Below are 19,898 nucleotides of genomic sequence, written 5' to 3' on the forward strand. Positions count from 1 at the left end.
ATTAGTATGATTCCTATTGTCAATTGAACACTGAGCAGTAGGGAAACAATTATTGAACATTTCAGATTTATATTCTATTAATGTTTTTATTGTGTCTATTATAATTAAACACATCGTAACAGTTTATTTTTATTGCATCACATCGTATCAGTTTGTTTTTATAGTATTGCAGTATCACTTAGTAAATTAAAGTCCAATATTTTATAATTTAACAACATTACCATACAAAAATAAAATATCTACTTAACTTAAGTAAAATAAAATTACATAAAATAATGGAAAGCAAAAACTTCTTCTAAACTTTTTAAATTATTTCAAAATAAAAGGAGGTATAATACAACAATATATTTTTTAAGTTAATTTCTTTTTTACACTGTCTGAACGATGTTATCATATTATATACACAGTTTGTAACAACTTATCTTCAACTGATAAATTGTCAACATTACCAATTTATTACATTATAAACTTAAGTGTTAAAGATAATTGAAAAAAAATGTACTATTCACAGATGTTTCATGCATGTAGTGAACAATAATATTTTTCTTGAATAAGCATCGATAGTGTTTTTTAAAAAATTGTCACATATATATAATAATATATATAGAACTGTCAGAATTTGTTGGAATTAATAATATTTTCAAGTGATGTATTTTAAGAACTTTGAATTACTTTAGATTTCTAAGGAAATAAGTAAAAATGTTGTTTAGATTTAACTTATTTTTGATTTCAAATATAAAACTGTTGTAATTATTCTAAGTATAATAATCCTCAAACCAAATATTTATTTTATGTTCTATTTAAAATATGAGTACATTATTTATGTTACCACATCTTAAACATTACTATTACATAGTATTTCATATATTCTCATAGAAACAATTAAAAAAATTCTGTAGATATTATAGTTAAAAGTAAATTACATAATTCCATAATTCTTACCTATTTTATACCTAATGCACAATACGAATACTCATTATTTTGGATCGTACTGTCGGTATCTTTAATATCTACATTCTACAGTATCTACAATGTTATATGGTCTTCTCGTTATGTTTTTCTGTACTCGAAATCCATGTCATTGAAATGCTCGTGTTTATAAAGTCTAACACTAACGAGACCCGTTAAGTGGTCACTTGAACCATCGCATGTATAAAAATAAGGAGTTGCAGATTTCGGAAAAAAATAATATGAACCCCTGCATACAGACTTTGTAATTAGTAAATAATGTACGTCGATAGTAGAAAGAACCCTCAGGCATTTGAACAAAAACGTTTCCCCTAGTGAAAAATAATAATATCATTAAAAGAATATATATATACAACACGTATATTAATGTCACGATTTTATATATCTACACGTGAAAATGGTGTGTGTGAAAAAAAAATTCAATGACTAGAACGTGATGAACTAGACATTTTCAATGTAAGGATGTAAGGGTATATAGGTACGGGGGAGAGTCTTGAAAAAATATATATTCGTTAGGTCAAGTGTGGCCCCAAACAAACCATATATTGTCCGTTAATACTCTTAATGATCGTGATTGTCTAATGTCTACTTCGAGAACTAAATTACACTTATGTCCCTAGAGTATTTTATCCGAGGAGTAAAATGTTTATCGAAAGAAAGTAATTTTAATGCTTTAGTATTAGATATTTAATTATCCGCATCACTACATAAACCAATTTTTAGATAGTATAAAAAAAATAAAAAATATAAAAATATAAGAATTATTATGATGATTGTTTATTTAAAATATCTGCATTTTTACTTGATACTGGTTATAAATTTGCATTTTAAATTGTATTTTAGAAACACTAAAGAAATTTGATTTTTGATGTAGTAATCGTTATAGATGGCTACTTATTTTTTTATTTGTCATTATTATGATAAATACATTTTCTTCTATTTATATGCAGTAAAAAAGCAAGATACACAGTACATAATATTCTAATATTTATTACTTTCTAAATATCATAAACTAATTAATAATTAGTTTATATTTTATTATAATAATAACAACTCTCTACGGTACATACGTTTATTGAACATGAATTATTGTGTCATATAGCTTGTATAAAACTATATAAATAGTATATCCAATGGTATGTGCCTGGACACCGAAAATTGTAGAGACCATATTATACATTAATTTTGTGTTCAGATTTTATACCTATATCGATAGCAGTATTGCAGTGATTACAAAGTTTCCGCCTATCATTCTATACAAGCATTATATAGTTCAAAGTTCACTAACACAATTAACTATATTTATTACGTAAAACCTCTGCCTATGGGTGATAATATAGATGAACACATATAAAAACACTATTAAAATTGGCAACAAATACGCTCTATATATACCAATAGTTAAGCTAAAGAACACAACCCCTTAACTCCTTATTAAAATAAAACAGACAATATTAATAAAACAGCATATCTCCAAATTGCAATGCCGAATTCAAATCGTTCAGAAAACTAAAAAGCCAATAATCCATCGAATGGAGAAGTATTTGCTATACGCCAATTGAAAATTGATTATTTATAAATAACATACTAAACCTAATAACCAACCACATGCAATATAAGCAGAAAGTAACAATGGAAAATGTCCACAATTTTTCAACAAATTTCGTCAAATTTACCTCAGACATTTTATCTACATTACCTTATTTGTTATTACCTATATTTTATTTACTATCTTATATTAATAGATAAAAACAATAATATCAAAATAAATGTAGACAGTTCACAACTTCTGTGGAATCACAAAATATCAGGGAAAAAGTAAGAAATCTTCACACACAAACTTAAAAGTGAAAAGGACATATCAGTCATCGTAAATATCCAACAAATGTTAATCACCGAATATGAAATTTTTAAAGAATTAAAAACCTAAATAAAATCAATGAAACCTAAAATTCTTTATAAGATTAATAAATACAGATTTGTCATAAAAGCTGAACATAATACGAAAATATATTAAATAAAAAACTAATCATAACCCCAAGGTCAATTCTCATAGTAAACATAACTACAAAGCGAAGTAAGACAAATAATACCTATAAAAAAAACCCCTAACAAAAAAATTATTGGAAAATACAAAAAAAAAATGTTGACATTAAAGTTTTCAAAGTTCAAGGTTTAGAATATTCAATAAATATTTACTTAATGTTATATTCAAAATTGTATCGTTACTGATATTCAACCGTTTGAAGGACGTCCAACATTTTAATTTGTAGGTATGTATATATGCTTGAAAATGTAATACAAGGTTCCTCATAATCAGGGCTTGAAACTTATAGCACTTGAAATCATTCAAATAAACGCTTAGAAAAGCGTTCATAAACATCATTATTAGCACTCAAATAAGCATTTAAAAAACTTAAATTTAAGCAAAAATATTTATTTAAAAATAAAAACTAAAAAATCAAAAAAAAAAAAATATATTTATCTTCATATTATACATGGATAATATAAGAATTATTTTTAATTTTAATTCTATAAAAAACAACTTTGCAAACGAAAACCATGAAAAAACAACAAAAACTGATCAAAAAAGTAAAAATAATCATAAAATTGGAAATTAGCATTTTTTTTAAAAACCACTGAAAAAAGCAAAAAAAAGCACTTTAAAATTTCACAATTGAACGTGTTGTAACATGACATACACTTCTATATCGATCTGTTACATCTTAAGTCAATCCATAAAAATAAACAAATGCATTAAGTCCCGAACCCCGCTCATAAGTATTGCTCTCAAAGTTACAGAAAATTTGTTAAAATCAATAATACTCTACTTATTTTGTAATTACAACTAAACAAGGTGGGCAAGTGGGTACCACTCTGCTGTACGTAGGTGTCTAGAGCGGTCAATGAAGCGAATATTTTCAATATAAATTCAAAGATATAATATAATCATTGTAGGTATACGATAAATGATTCTGAGAGAAAACCGTCTGTCAGCCTATATTATCAATTATATTTTATGATATGATTCATAATAAATCAATTTATTTTACTCTTAATAATACAGTGGATTAAATAAATCCTTTAGCTTTAAAAATTGAACAATTTATAATTTTATAACTACAAATAGTTAGTAAATTTTCATAATTGTTGTTAAAATATAAACTTAAAATGCTTTAAAAAAAAAAACTGTGAATAAATATCTTTAATATTAAAACTGCCATATAACTACGTACAAGTAACCTTTTATTACATTTTTAAGATTTTTGATAGACTAAAAATTTTTTATTGACACTAAGTTAAAAAGAATTAGTAATAATCGAAAATGTTTTATTGCGTATAAATAACACAAGAAGTCAAAAATTTAAAAAAATGTATGTATGTATATTTTTATATTCAGGTTATTCCATGAAGATTTTCGTCAATTGCTATACTTTTCTTGTAGGAATATGAATCTAGTTGGTGAATTCGGGAGATCGAAATTTAAAATGTCCAATGGGTTTCAAAAGCGACAGGAAAAACAAACAAACAATTAAATAAAAACTGTAATTTTTGCGCAAAACCAGATTTTGAAAAATTCGACTTTTGTTTTTAGTGTAACTCTAAAAAATTGAACATTGATATATGAAATTTTTACTGAATGTCTGTGTTAGAATTTTCTATACATCACATAATTTTAAAAATATTTTGACTTGTGTTGAACTATTTGTCGGCATATGAAATTTTCGATTATTATTTGTTTTTTTTTAAACTCAAGTCGATAAAATAATGTTCACTGTGTCAAAAACTTGGAAATGTAATACAAGGTTTCTTGTAAGTTTTTTTAATGGAAATTAAAAAAAAAAGAGACAACGTAAATCCATAATAATTTTATATGAGGGTTTAAATTTTGAATTATGAAAAAATTAAAAAATCATGAAAATTATTAAATTATTTTCAGTTCGATATTCATACAATTTTACTTTTTATAACTTAGATTTGAAAATCGAATACATGATTCTTTATACGTTTGTCTTCTTTTATCAAATCAAAAAATTCTACCGGAAAGTCAAATTAACTTTTTATGAGCGTTTGAAGCTTAAATTTTTTACAACATTGGATATTCACTTGATTTCTCATGTAGCGATTTTCTTATTTTGTAGAAATTCAAAAACGAATAACCATAGACATTTGAAATATTTTAAATCATAATTTTAATTAATAATATTTATTCAACTTACCGTCTACTGTATTAATAAGAAGTAATAAGTAATAAAAAAATAAAATATAATAGACTGACATGCTGTCTCCGCTTTGAATCGTTTTTCGCATACATACAATGAATATCATACATTGAATTCAAATTTAATACCATTCATTACAGCGACCTTCTAGACACCTAACGTACAGCAGAGCGACATCCACTTACCCTCTTTTTTTCTAATAAGCATTCTAAAAACATAATATGTGACTCGATTTATTAAACAATAAAATATATATTATAAGTAAATACCTATGTACCCAATAAGTAAAAAGAAAAAAAAATATTTTACTAATTATGTTTTTTAATAAACGATTTATGAAAAAAAGGTTTATGACTCAGAATATATCAAAATCTTAATGTATATTTTCAACTGATTGGTTCTCATCGAGTTCAAATCGATAATAATAATTTACCACCAGCTATCCTGTGCCAAGGTAAACGAATGAAGCGAGACAATCATCAAGCACTCAACATAAGACTCGTGGCACACTACAGGTTTTTTTTCACAGTTCATTTTTGTTCTTTGAGACAGAACACATTTCTAGCACGGAGCAAATTGTTAATAATTTATTTTAGTGTTCATCATAAGAATAAATAATTATTAAAGTAAATTCATTTGAAATGTTGAGTCAACATTTGAAAAATTAATCATTGTAATAATTTAAATGTCGAGAGCATGTTTTAAAAAGTAAAACAACTAAATACAATTTCCTATACATTGTGTTAATTATTAGATGATATTTTAATGCTATATAACAAACTTAAGCAACTATACAATATACATTTTATTAAAAAACATTAATTTCAAATAAATACTAGATATTGTTTTGAGGATAGGTAAGAGTTGGTCGATTTAAAAAAAAATCTATACATTTTAATTACAAATGTATTAATTATAATGAAATTATTTTTTACAACACATTCTGCATGGTTTTATTATTGATTTTTTTTTAAAAATTTATATATTTTAATGGTATGAAAGTATACCAGGAATAACATATATTATAGGATGTATAATTTTTTTCATACCATTAATAGGCTGTTGGTTGCATTCACACTCGACAAGTATTGATATAAAATGATATTTTAATTTATGTTTCAATTATTTTTTGTCTAATTTGTACATGAAATGACTGAAATTAAATTTATTTTGATTTAATAGTGTTATGCAGGTATATACTTATTTAAAAAGTTTTTATTTCTAAATTATTATGAACACTAATTTTGTTATTCAATAATTTGTTAATAGTCGTGAACATTACGAATTGATTAATTGCGAATCAAAGCTTCAAAGTAAAGTTTCGAAAATACATTGTAATTAAATAATTATGGGATACAATTTGGTAATGTTATAATTAATTTCAAAACGTTTTTGTTGATTAAAACGATGTATTTAAATATCAATTTTCATTAAGTTATAGACATTTTTAAACTTGATTTGTGATTTAAAAAATTTATACTTTGGAGGCCATTTTGAAAAAATATAATCAAAAAGTTGAATGTGATGTAGTCATATAACAGACACCAACATATCACATCACGGGGAAAATATATTACTTGTATTGTATTCAACATAGTCTAGCAACAACAGAAGATTAAAATGTTTATCGTAATATTGGCTTCGATAATATTTCTGATTCTTTTTGAGGTACAAAACTTTACATTATTCAATTAATTTAAATATACACATATTACACATTTAAAAGTCACAAGAAAAATAAATTGAAAAAGTCGGACATTTTATAGATTCAATTATGTAGTCTTAACTTGTTATTAATTATAACAAAATCAAAATACACTGATGTAAAAAATAAAAATTTAAAAAAAAAATAAAATATAACAATGTATTAATAGGCACGTTGAATATATCGGTTACTGCTTTAAAATAAAAATAAATACATTTCATAAGTAATTATATTTTATTTACAAACTAGTATTTATATAATCACCATAATTAAGATCTTTCGAAAAACAAAAATAAATGTTTTAACTTTTTAAAGATTGCTTATATGTTTGAATAAAATTTAAATTTAAAAAAATGAAAACAATTTCTTGCTTGCAGCTTCACTCAAATCGGTTAGGTTAGACAAGGTAAGGTTTAATGATGTTATAGGTACGATTAATAGTATTTATCATACTCGTGAAAGCTTTAATGAAATATGATAAACTACATCAATGCATAGCATAGGTTGCATCAATACGAATATTACTCCAGTGAGCTGAATGACATATACATTTTATTTAAAAAAGTAATTCATAAGATGATTACTTTTAAAATGTATTGATAAATGTGATAATTAATGAATATGAAATGAGTTTTAAAATAATTGTCTTAATGACTTAATACATACACATATACTTAAAGACATCTCTAAATATTCATAAGAATTGTTGGTTGCCATTTTAATGATATAATTAAACTAGAAAATACCGAACATGTATTGACTTGTAAAAAGTTTTTTAATCAAACAATAAATATCGTTTGTATAAATTTTTATCAGATTTCAATTTTTTTTTATTAAGTACAAACTGTGTTGACTAACTAAATAAGATTTGGTACCTAAAAAAACTATTACTTAAAACTTATAGAATACCTTCTGGCTACTTATTTTACCAAAATTAGCACAATATAAAATATAAAATATAAAATCTGAGTAAGATCAATACAATTTGCCAGAATGGGGTAAACGTTAAAAAAACAAATGAATACTTATTCATCAAAAATAATAAAAACAAATGGCGCATACCAACTAAAACACTAAAAAATACCAAATTATATATATTATATAATAAATTGAGCATTTTGCCACCAGCGTTGATCTTACCTCTGGCTATATCTTAAAGCTAAGGAAGAATCCCTATATATGTCAGTCATGTAAAACAAATGTTCTTATTTATAGACATAAACATTTTGGGTTTTTACTAGTTTTTTTTAATGATTATGGAAAAAAAGGTTCTCGGATGGTCAAACAACTTAGTAAAAATAAATAATAGAAAACGTTATCATTTAGTAGGTACAAGATTGCTCATAAGTTGTTGGTGAAAGTAAAAAAAATATTAATCGGAAATTTACTATAACTAGTTTATTATGAGCATTGTAAATTAAAATTTTGACTAGATTTGTCAACATTTCAAATTATTTTGTAGTTAGAAATTCATAAATATATTTAATTTTAAATCTAAAATTATTTTGAAAGTTGTTCATAAGTTTTCCTATCTGAAATCAAAAAATAAGTTTACCGGAAAGTCATATTAAGCGTTTGAAGTTCAAATATAACTATTTCTTATATTCTATTAATTATCTTATTTTCTAAGAATTCAAAAGTGATTGACGTTCAATTTTTTGACATTTAACCTTTTGAAGGATGTCCAATATTTGGATAGATGCTTGTAAATGTAATAAAATGTTTCTCATAATTTGTTCTACTAATTGTCAAATATTTTCAAATTGTTTTGTAGTTCAAAAATAAAAAATATAGGCAAGTGGTTAATGGTTACCATTTTTCTTTACATTAGGTGTTTTGTTTATCACAATAATGGATGTGCTAAAATTGTTCTATGCCTATAAATAGCTTAAAAATAATCAACATTTTGAAAACCGTCTTATCTTTAGAAAATTCCATTTTAAATATTTAGTTAAAAATTCAAGTCTTTATTGCAATTATTCATTATTGATCAACAAAAAAAAAAAATCAAAATTGATTTTGCTTAATTAAACTAGTTCTCAAGTAATTGTTTTTTTGTTCTTCCGAGTTATTTCGAAAAGTATTGAATACCTACCTATTACCATACCTACTTACAACACGACCCTCCCTCCAAAATTACTAGCCAGATTCAATTTTGTATCAGAAACTACCATGTATATAAAAAAATGGAAGTATTTATACAGCGCCAAAAAATTATGAGAGATATAGACACATAAAAAAAACCACACATATCGATGTAAAACTATTACACTTATCGTTGCACTGAAAATCTAAAATACATATATCATTACTAAATAACAGAAATCTTATTTGTATTACTCTGATTACAAAAAACACACATTATGACCATATAAATTACTTTAGAAACCAGATGAAACTAGCAAAGAAAACATGGTTTTTAATAGTAGGTATATACAGTAGTTGATAATGACTGTTATTAGGTACTTTTGATCTAATGATAATAATAATAATAAATACATTTCTATTGAACTACACACAATTAAAGTAAATACCTTACAAAATTAGATTTTGGTAAAGTTTGGATGGTAAATTGTCGTAGCTTTTGACCAAGTATGTATAATGGTATGCAGAAAGTTAGAGTCTGGTAAGGAAACTTAAAGGCAGGTGTTCAAAATAATATACCCAACATTGCATTTTCAAATTAACATAACAAAATGGATATTTTCTGTACTAAACATTTGGATCAAACCAACGCCTGACCAAATGATTATACTTAAAAGGAAAGTATCACATAATAATGCAAAACGAAATAATATGTAGGTATCATATTAAAGTTAACACAAAATTCCTAAGTAAGAATTAAATACATTTTTTCAATTTAATATTATATTATATCTTCCAAAACTTGTTATTACAAGTGAGATAGATATTTAAAATATCAAGTATACATCGATATATTAAGTTTTTATTTTTTAATATATACGAAATATTCAACTCCAAGAATAATACATTTTTACAGAACACTAAGTCAAAAATAAGCGTTTTTTACCTTTGTTATGGCATGTTCAATAAATAAGTTATAAATAATGAAAAAAGTGCTTTTAATGAAGCTATTAATCATGGAATTAAAAAAAATCCTATAAGTTAAACTCTGTATAAGGAGCATAAAGATATTTCTGTAAAAATATATATAGTTTTTGTATTTTATCATTGTGCTAAGATAATTTATTGGGGAAATTGAATAGGCACTATTTTAATTATTAACTAAATACTTGATCATGAAAAATGTTAGATAAATCTTTAGCATTCCTTTTATACAAAAATTTGTTTGCAGAAAAAAAATGATCATTGTAAAACAATGCACAATACACTCTTTGATTACTTAGGTACATTCCAGAAATCAGTGATAAGTTAATAAAGTAGCTGATTTATAGGATTATGTTCAATATAATATTTTTATTTGTGTACAATTAAATAAAACAAAATTGTAATGCCATAACTGACCATCGTTAGTTTGTAATACACTTATACTTAAATTGTAATATCTACTATTGCTTAAGAACTATAGGTAATTATAGGATTATCATCATTCATGGGACATGCACTATTGCTTTACTAAAATGTATGTAAATTGAACATCATAATGATAATAATTAAATTATAATTTATCTGTTTGATGTTTCCGATTAACCTTGTAACCATTTTTTTATAATATGATGTAATTAGAACTGGGAGTTTGAAAAGTATAGTAATTAAAAGGGATCGAATGTCTATAATGTTGTGGGCCGAGGAAGTAGGATAAGAAAGGTATAATAAAAAATAAATAATTTTTTAGAAAATCGATTTTTCCTTTGGATGTGATAACAAAGATATAAAATACTATTCAGTTCAAATTTCAAACAAATAACGAATTAAACATTTAAATAATTTGAATAATGCATGCTGTATAAAATTGATATACAACTTTTAGGTTTGAAAGTTCAGTTTCAGTTTATTTAATTTTAATACGAACCTGGCATAATATACCTTATTTAACATGCATACAATTTTCTATGAGTTTAATGTAGATAAGCTCATTGATGAACAAAATTATAATTTCAATATAAAAAAAAACACTTTTTAGCTTATGGTTCTCCAGTGGTTTTAACTTTTAAGTATAAATATTTACAAATAACATTGCCATAGCTGAAATCATGCACAGTAATGTTTATCTAATATCATATTAGATACATTAATTTGATTGGAATATTTATACATTGTATCCTAAATAATAGGTACAAAATAACTATCTTCGTTCTTTTACTATTATATTATTATAGGCTACCTATTAAGTATTTATATAAAAAGTCTTATTTTTGGAAAAATGAATTAATTGCAATGTAGGAAGGTATTATATTATGTTAGTAGGTTTGTAAAATAATATTCAATTTTTTAGTTCAACTTAACTTAGATTTTATTCCCCAGAGCATACAATTACTTTTTGCTAATTTGTATTTGAATGTAATCCCACGTACCTACCTATTTACAATCAGAATCCAGGAGAAACATATTATTATTCGAATACAACATGTATAATGTATAATACACATAATAAACATTATTAATGTACAAATTACATACATAACTTGTAATATGTATACTTATAATATATGAATATATACCTATAGTTAATAATTATAAACTATGATACACAGTGATTATTAACATTATAGGTATACATCACATGTATATTATTGTGCGTATGACCTTTGGTGCTATAAACTATATCAAAGATCGTGGAAGAATAAATGTGAATAATGAGAGATGATTAGATAATCTATTTAATAAATATTGCAACTATAATTTTAAAATTTGGTCAAAGGTCAAAAAAAAACCAAAGAAGTTACTATGCATAGTATAACCCCACCTACTTCTCACTATATAACTTCGCATACGAATCAAATAAACACACAAAACTCTCAAGTACCTAAGACATGGTATAAAAAATAAATCATTGTAACCCAAAATAAGAATCATATTTTTATTGTTAAATATAAATAATAGGTAGTTTAGTGGGCATTACTGTACTCACTGGCATATTGTTTAAAAAGAACGTTAAACTGGCCGCTGGTTTAGAAGCTGGTGATGAACAATTTGCTATTAGAGTATCACCTGGATCATATTTATCTTTATCCGTCACAATTACTGGTTTTGATTTTGGTAGCTCTGAAACAAAACAAAATTATAATCATATGAAATATTACTGTAGCACTTAGAAAATACATATAATATTATTTTTAAATTAAGTGGGTAATATATTGTTTATTTTAGATTACAATTTACAAACAAAATACAAATGCAAATAAAACACTTAAAAAAATAATGGTTAAAATGAAATGAAATTTCACCTATTAATTATTATAATTATATATATCATATGACAGGTACTTAAAACAACCCCTAGACTTACAAAGAATATTTTTAAAAACTATTTATAGAATAAGTATAATTTATTTACCTGTATTTTAATATAACTAATGCTAAATTAAATCGGTATATACAGTACCTATATTAACTAATTAGAAAATCATTAAATCTAATTCAAAATATAATTACAGATATTGTAGTGTAATCTTTTTTGTAGTATAGGTAATATATGACTAAAAGCCTTCCTTTTCCACAAACTAAAAATTATAATTAAAAAAAAACAGTTTAATTTTTTTAATTTTTTTCTTTTAAATTCTATGAAATATAAATTGTGTGGAGTTGTATATGTATAATATGGAGAAAAATACAATATAGAAATTGGTTGTATTGAGGATGAATGAAAGGAATTTATATTCTCAAAAATACAACATAATGCAGTAAAATTGTATGGTTTTCACACTTCGATTACTAATACTAAATCCAATAGATGTTAAGTGTTGTATAAAGATAATTTTTAAAATATCTTAATCATCTAAATTTAAAATAGTTGTGTGATTTATGTTACTGTAAATGTAAAATATTGACTTGTGCATAGCAGTCCATGCAACCATGGTTAATATATTAAACAATATTATAAAAAGAAATAAAAATATTTCATACAATTTCAACTTGTAGTGTGTTCCTTATTATCCATTGGATTATTTCTTATCTTATAATACAATATAATAATAATAATATATGTAATTCTACTGTACGTGTGTATGTCACTGAACTCCCCCTAAACGGCTGGACTAATTTGAATATATTTTTTTTTGTGCGTTTGGGTGACGCCCTGGATGGTTTAGATTCACAATTGGACCCGGTAAGTCCGACCCGGGGAGTTGCTCAAACAGGGATTTTAAGATTTACGGAGGAAATATTTGTTTATATACGGTTTATTCGTTATAGGAGAAATATAAATATATTTAGTATAAATTGGTATTTTTTTTGTTCATTGGTTGCCTAAAGTGGTTTATCGGGCAGATCAAGTATAAGCATACATACAATTGAATTTTCGCACATTGCCTACCAAGGTGGCTGAGTTGCACTTATAGCCGCTCATCAGCGTGTCCGCAATCAAAATAAAAATAAAACAAATTATTTATATAAAGTATTCATCAATCGGGGTCCGCAATCCACAGCAGGTAGGTAAAATATACTGATCGCATTATCACCATCAAGTCTCATATAGAGTTGGCATTTTTAACGGGCAACAAACTGCACGGGATCAGCAAGTTATTTAAAAAAATGTAAGAATGATACAACTTTACAATATTATGCTGTATTTTTTATATTCATTCAAAATTCAACGAATTTCAAAATTATATTTCTCTTCATATTATTAACAAATAACTCTTACAAAATGAATATTTTTGAATTTATAAAAAAGTTTCTTTTAAATCCAAAAATATTTAAGCATTTTTTGAAAATTGTTTTGACCTGAGAGAAGCCATATATCATTTATTATATCTACATATTTCAAATTAGATCTACTATAGCTTCCCAATTTATTAACAATAAATATACTGTATTGTAATAATTCTTTTAAAAATAAGTATAACTATATTAGTTATAACTTATAGTTATATCTTATATTTTATGCAGGATGCAACTGAAATAAGTCAAAACAAACAAATGCAATAACTTTTATTATCAGTTTTGTCTTAAATATATAACTATTATGATATTAAATATAAATAAAATTATTAATATTTATAAGAACAAAAGTTATTGAATAGATGGCTAGAGTTATAACATAATATTATTATATCAGTTGCCTACTTAAGTTATACCCTGACCTTGTAAACATACAGCAATATAAGACGAACCATGGTGTGTTCAAAAGAATAGAACGCATCTAAAAATAAATGTACAATCTTACCATCTACGATTGTGTTTTTTGTTCTGTAGGTGGTATAAAAAGCTTTATAAATAATTGTTATAAATTGTAATGATAATGGTTGTAAAAACGTCAAATAAATTTTCTAAAGTAATTCTTAAGTCCACACATTATTGTGTATTTGTGTATATGACATACACGTACATAAATCACTTAAATGAAAAAATCAGACCATGAAATGTTCACGTGTTTTAAATATTGTGTTTGGTGTACAATGTACATCAAGTTTAAGATACAATTATCAGAAAAATACAATTTTTAAAATTGTTATTGTTAGCTCACCCAGAAGAATAATAAAGCTATTATTGAACCTGACTATATTAACTATGTATAATAAATTATTATAATATTCGAATATAACGCAGAATATATTAAATTAAACCATAAAACTTTAGAATTGCAGACTAAAGATTTACCATACAAAAAGTATATAAATATAATATGAGTGTGTTTGTATAAATATTTTTTTTTATAACACAATATATATCCAACCATGGATATAGTCTCATTTTATATTTCATATTTTGTATTTTTGTTATGTTTTATTTTGACTAAAATAAATTCCAATGCTTACGTGAATTTTAAACTTCAATAGTTTAATTATTCGGAATCAGCAATTTGTGGTAATAATTTATGAGCAAAATTTAAGTATCAAATTTTAATATTTTTCTATATGATTTAATTTTTATAAGTAATACAAAAATACTACATTTTGTGAAATAAAGCTTTAATAATGACAGACAACTCAATCTGAATTAATATTTTGAACTTAAAAAAAAACTAAATTCCATATAATATGAGAAAATTATGAGTTGTATTTTTAAGAGAACCTACTAAATTAAAAAAGAGTATAATTCGACTTTAAATTTTTAGGTAGAACACGATTGAGAACGGTCCTTATCGGCCGTACCTTTTTTAATATCACGATTGAGAACGTTCTTTCCTGTTAACTTTTATGCAACGTTGCCACATTAATTAAAAATAAAAATAATAAAAATACAATACATATACAATATATATAAGATATCAATCACTATATTTTGGTTACAAAATAAACTTACATGGAACTTTGTTTTAAATTTTCAATCCTTAGCTATTAAAGTTAAGCATTTAATAAATTGTTAACAAAAAAATCATATTTAAATTTTAAATTTGATAAAAAAAAAAACACACATATCATTGTACCTATATATATATATAATATATATGTATGGTATATAGGTATATATAACGGCAATAGTTTGAGCGTAAAAGCCTAGCTATGATAATTTATCATTAACCGTCGACAGTGTGCCAAATGTCTCTTGTTAATCGCATGAATTGTCGTACATTTTATAAACAAATTGTGAAAAATGCCTAAAAAATGCATTTTCTTAAAAAAAATAAAAAAAAAAATCAGTTTGCACATTTTATACTTACAAAACAACATTTCAAAACACCAAAAAAAGATGCCTTTGCATCAAAATCCCTGCCCTAAAAATTATTACTAAAAGTTAAGATAAATGGCAACGTCGCTAGAAATATCGTTCTCAATTGTTTAATTGTAAGGTACAAAATATTGTTTCTTTGATCTACCGACATCGTTCTCAATCGTGTTGCTAAAAAGGTAAAACCTTCTCAATCATACAACACCGTAATTTTTAATGTTTAATTTCTCGAACAACTTTAAGTGACTTTTATTAATTTATTTTTAACCTAACTAATTTTATTGAATATGATCATCATATTTCCCTGTGAAAAAATACTATATGAAAGGATATCAAGACACGATATTGTTTACAAATAGATAAATAAATAAATAATGTGAAACTAATAACTCTGATTGAAACTTAAAAATATTCAAAAAAGTTTTGGAAATATATTTTATAAATTTTAATAAATATATCATATTGAATATTTTTTTACGTATTACGTACTTTGATTTTCTTAGAATTTCTATAAAAACTTTTGGTGATATTGGAATTTCAGACAATTTACCTATGTGATATAAAAAAGTTTATTCATAATAGGTTGTAATTAAAGTAAAATAATCAATTTTTAAAAGCCTAAAATATTTATATTCTAATCTTCAGTAAATAATTTATTAAACAATTAAGTAAATTAATAAAAAAATTACCATCAATACTAACTTTCTGTAAATATCCATGTTTGTATATAGTCTACATAGTCTAAGAAATGTCTTATCATTATATTATAAAATAAAAAATACTCACAAACGTGTTTTAATTGTTTATTATTTTTACCTATACTGCAGATTATTTATCTATTTTGGAATTGCTTTTTCGTTGATTATTTTAAATTAAAATTGTCCACAATACTTTATTTCAGGCATATTGCTTATTAGAAATTAGTAAAATTAATTATCTGAATGGTCGAGAATAAAATATAAAAAATACATCTCAAAATAAGCGACAAAATAATAGATTAGTTGATATGTTTTGTATTTTTATTAATTAAATCAACAATTTGTAATAAGGATGAATTTAAAATAAATTTATTAATACAGAAATTGTAGCCATAGACAGCAATTAGTTTTGGTGATTCTGTAGAGTATATGTAATTAATTTTTTTGTAGTTTTAAAAACTTTATTAAAGATAGACTAAAATTAAAAACTTATTTAAGCTACCTATATAGATCAAGAAGAATAAAAATATTATAAATTTTATCCATACACAGTCCACAATTTACTTTTGTTTTTAGAAGTGTTGAGAAGTTCTAGTACAGGTGATTTACTTTGAATATTGATTTAAAAACTATTTTTACATAGACATAAAGGTAATTTGAAAAATAAAAAAGTAATCACGTAAATACGCTAATAATATTTGTTGTTGAATCAAAAGTGATTTTAATTGTCGTATGATTTTACGATTTTATTTTCTTTAATACATACAACTGAATATCAAAATTGTCAATTTTGTAAAATTAATCCACTTAGTTTTTGCTATTAATATCAGTTTTTTAGGTAAATAACGTATTAAATGCCCTGTTTATTGTTATTTAAACAAAATGAACTAATTTACTTATAGTTAAATTAAATTAATTTAAATTTTATACACAAAAATGTATTCATTCGTAAATATTTCAATATCATAAATTTGTTTTGTATTTTCAGTGTTGGCATCAATTGTGAAATTGTTAATCATTTGAAATGTGTTCATAAAATCATAACACATCATAAAATATAATGGCGTGGCTTTTAAGGTTGAAATTTTACCCAAAATCATTTGCATGGATAAAATTCTATAGTAAATTAAATCGAAAGCAATAAACTAATGAAGCATAGGTTGGTTAAGTATAGCAAAATAATTTTAAATTGCTTTAAAAATATACAGAGGTGCAGTTTAAAATAATTGTTAATTTCGTCCAACTTGTTATTTATACTTTTAATTGACAAAACCAAGGAGTTTCGTTTAAAAAATTTGAATTCAAATCGTTTTGTGTACTATAACTTACCACATTATATCAATTGTTTGAAATATTTAAAATTTATTGAAAGTGGTCCAGTATCCTTTAGCAATTGCTGGGTAATAAGAATACTAAGTGCCATAACTTCAGCTAGTGCGAACTCACTAGGAAATTTTTAGTCATATCAAAACGGTGCACTTATTATTACATTATTACACTATTATTTAATAGGTCCTCAATCTTTATTCATTGACGTAATTTATTGATATGCTTAGCCGACAACATTTATTGTTTATAATATAATATAATATATAAAAGAACTGATTTATGTCAAATGTATTGTAATGATACTTTAACCTAATACAAATCTCAATACTTTATTGGAATTATTTGTGCAAATAAATAACATTTAAATAATGAATAATCTTACGAACTTATATTTATATTATCAAACATTTAAAATTATTGCATTCATTCGTCGTATGTTTTTTTTTTAATAATAAGAGCTTTTTGCCAAAGTTTCATAGCTATGGAAGGGTGGTTAAAAAATAGATTTACGCGTTTAACAGTTTTGCGGTACTCCCCTCCTTTGGTAAAGCCATGATGCTGGGGTAAAATTTATGTACTGACATAAATCGTTAACAGCGAGATTCAATGTGTCGCCAAAAATCCCGGCTATTTGTTATTGAGTGAGAAAAATAATTTAATTAAAAAATTAATTAATTAATTTATAGATTTACAACTGTTAAAGTTACCCCATTTTAATAATGACTAACAGTACAAAGGACTGTGTAATCTATGGAAATTCAACAAAACCTAACCGCAATACCTTATATTATATAATTTAGTAGTGTATGCAAATTTTTTTTAATTTGTATTTGAACATGATTTTGATAGTTAGACTTTCATTTTTATTTTTATTCAAGACATAGTATTAACATCCATAATTGACCCCAATATTTAAAACAAAATAAAAACATTAAGAACATTATTTTCTAGAAAAATAGTAAAATTAGTACATAAACTATAAATTCAGTCAAAATGATATGACAATATATTAGACTTTTTATTTAAAAAAATAAACGTATGTATCAGAGAAAATGGTAAAAGCAACTATTGAAACTTGAAAGCTAAATCAACGCTTTAAATGTGCATGATGATACCTTTGACAATATTTGGACAGAAATATCACCTCAGCACTATAACATTTCGGTTTCAATGTTTCATTTTGTCTCAGAGACAGTTTTCAGCATAATCAGAAAATCCAAAACATTGAACATCAGACGCACGTTTTGCACTTTAAATCGTGAATCGATATGCTCACTTATCTATTATTCATTTCAATTGGAGATGAAATCGTCTAACGCTGAATATAGAAGGTTTTGATACCGAAAAACCCAACAAATTTTATAAAACCATAATATTATGTTGTTATTAGAACTGTTGAAAATGTATAAAAATAAAACATTATTAGTAATACCTTTTTAATAACAATTTCAAAAGAATATATTAAAGAAAAAAGAAAAAATATAATCCAACAAGAGACGGCGAGAAATGTATAGAAAATTAAAAAAGATAAATTTGTCTAAAACAAATAAACAATAACTATATTTTAGTGTAGTGTATAGCGATAACTCAAAATCAAAAATTTTAAAAGTAAAATGTTTATAAATTGCTTATTAAATAGCACGAGAATATTTTGAAATTGTTATCATGAATATAAAATGCTAATATAAAGAATTTTCGAAAATTTAAGTGCTTACGGTAAATTGTTTTTAAGTTATGGATACTGAAAAACGAAATCGATTTCGTTCAAAATTGGTTTTGCGTAAAAAATCCCGTTTTCAATTAGATTTTTCTGATTATTTTGAAAAATACTTTGTAATTTTAATTTTCACCTATTAAAAACACCTAATAGATCAAATATTTATCAAAAACCACCTACTAAGTTGAAAATTAAAGTATTTTTTTATTAGTTATCGTGCACTACAAAAATTGTAATTTCAATACCTTCATCACTCCGCTGAAAATATAAAATTACGGGAAAACGGACTATTCCACATGTGTTAGCAAAAATCAATTTTTTTGTATTTCAAAAACTAATAACTGTATGAAAAAATGTATAAATATCTTATAATTAAATAATAATGTAAAAAGCGAATAAGATAATAACCATGTCATTGCTTATTTGCTTCATTGGAATATATTATATTACAAATATAATTGCATAGTTAAGCTGTTAAATTTGAAATGTTTATGATAGTTCTT

At 24.2% G+C, this 19,898-nt stretch overlaps 1 protein-coding gene across 1 annotated transcript in view; it reads right to left on the reverse strand.

Moving 5' to 3' along the window:
- LOC111032680 overlaps window positions 1-19,898 on the reverse strand; it is a 132,947-nt gene that overhangs the window by 26,413 nt on the left and 86,636 nt on the right. Inside the window, exon 4 of the mRNA XM_022313105.1 lies at window positions 11,951-12,084. Coding sequence (XP_022168797.1) covers window positions 11,951-12,084 — 134 coding nt within the window. The remainder of the gene's footprint in view (window positions 1-11,950; window positions 12,085-19,898) is intronic.

This window comes from Myzus persicae, unplaced genomic scaffold (assembly GCF_001856785.1).
Source record: "Myzus persicae strain clone G006 unplaced genomic scaffold, MPER_G0061.0, whole genome shotgun sequence".
Taxonomy (NCBI): domain Eukaryota; kingdom Metazoa; phylum Arthropoda; class Insecta; order Hemiptera; family Aphididae; genus Myzus; species Myzus persicae.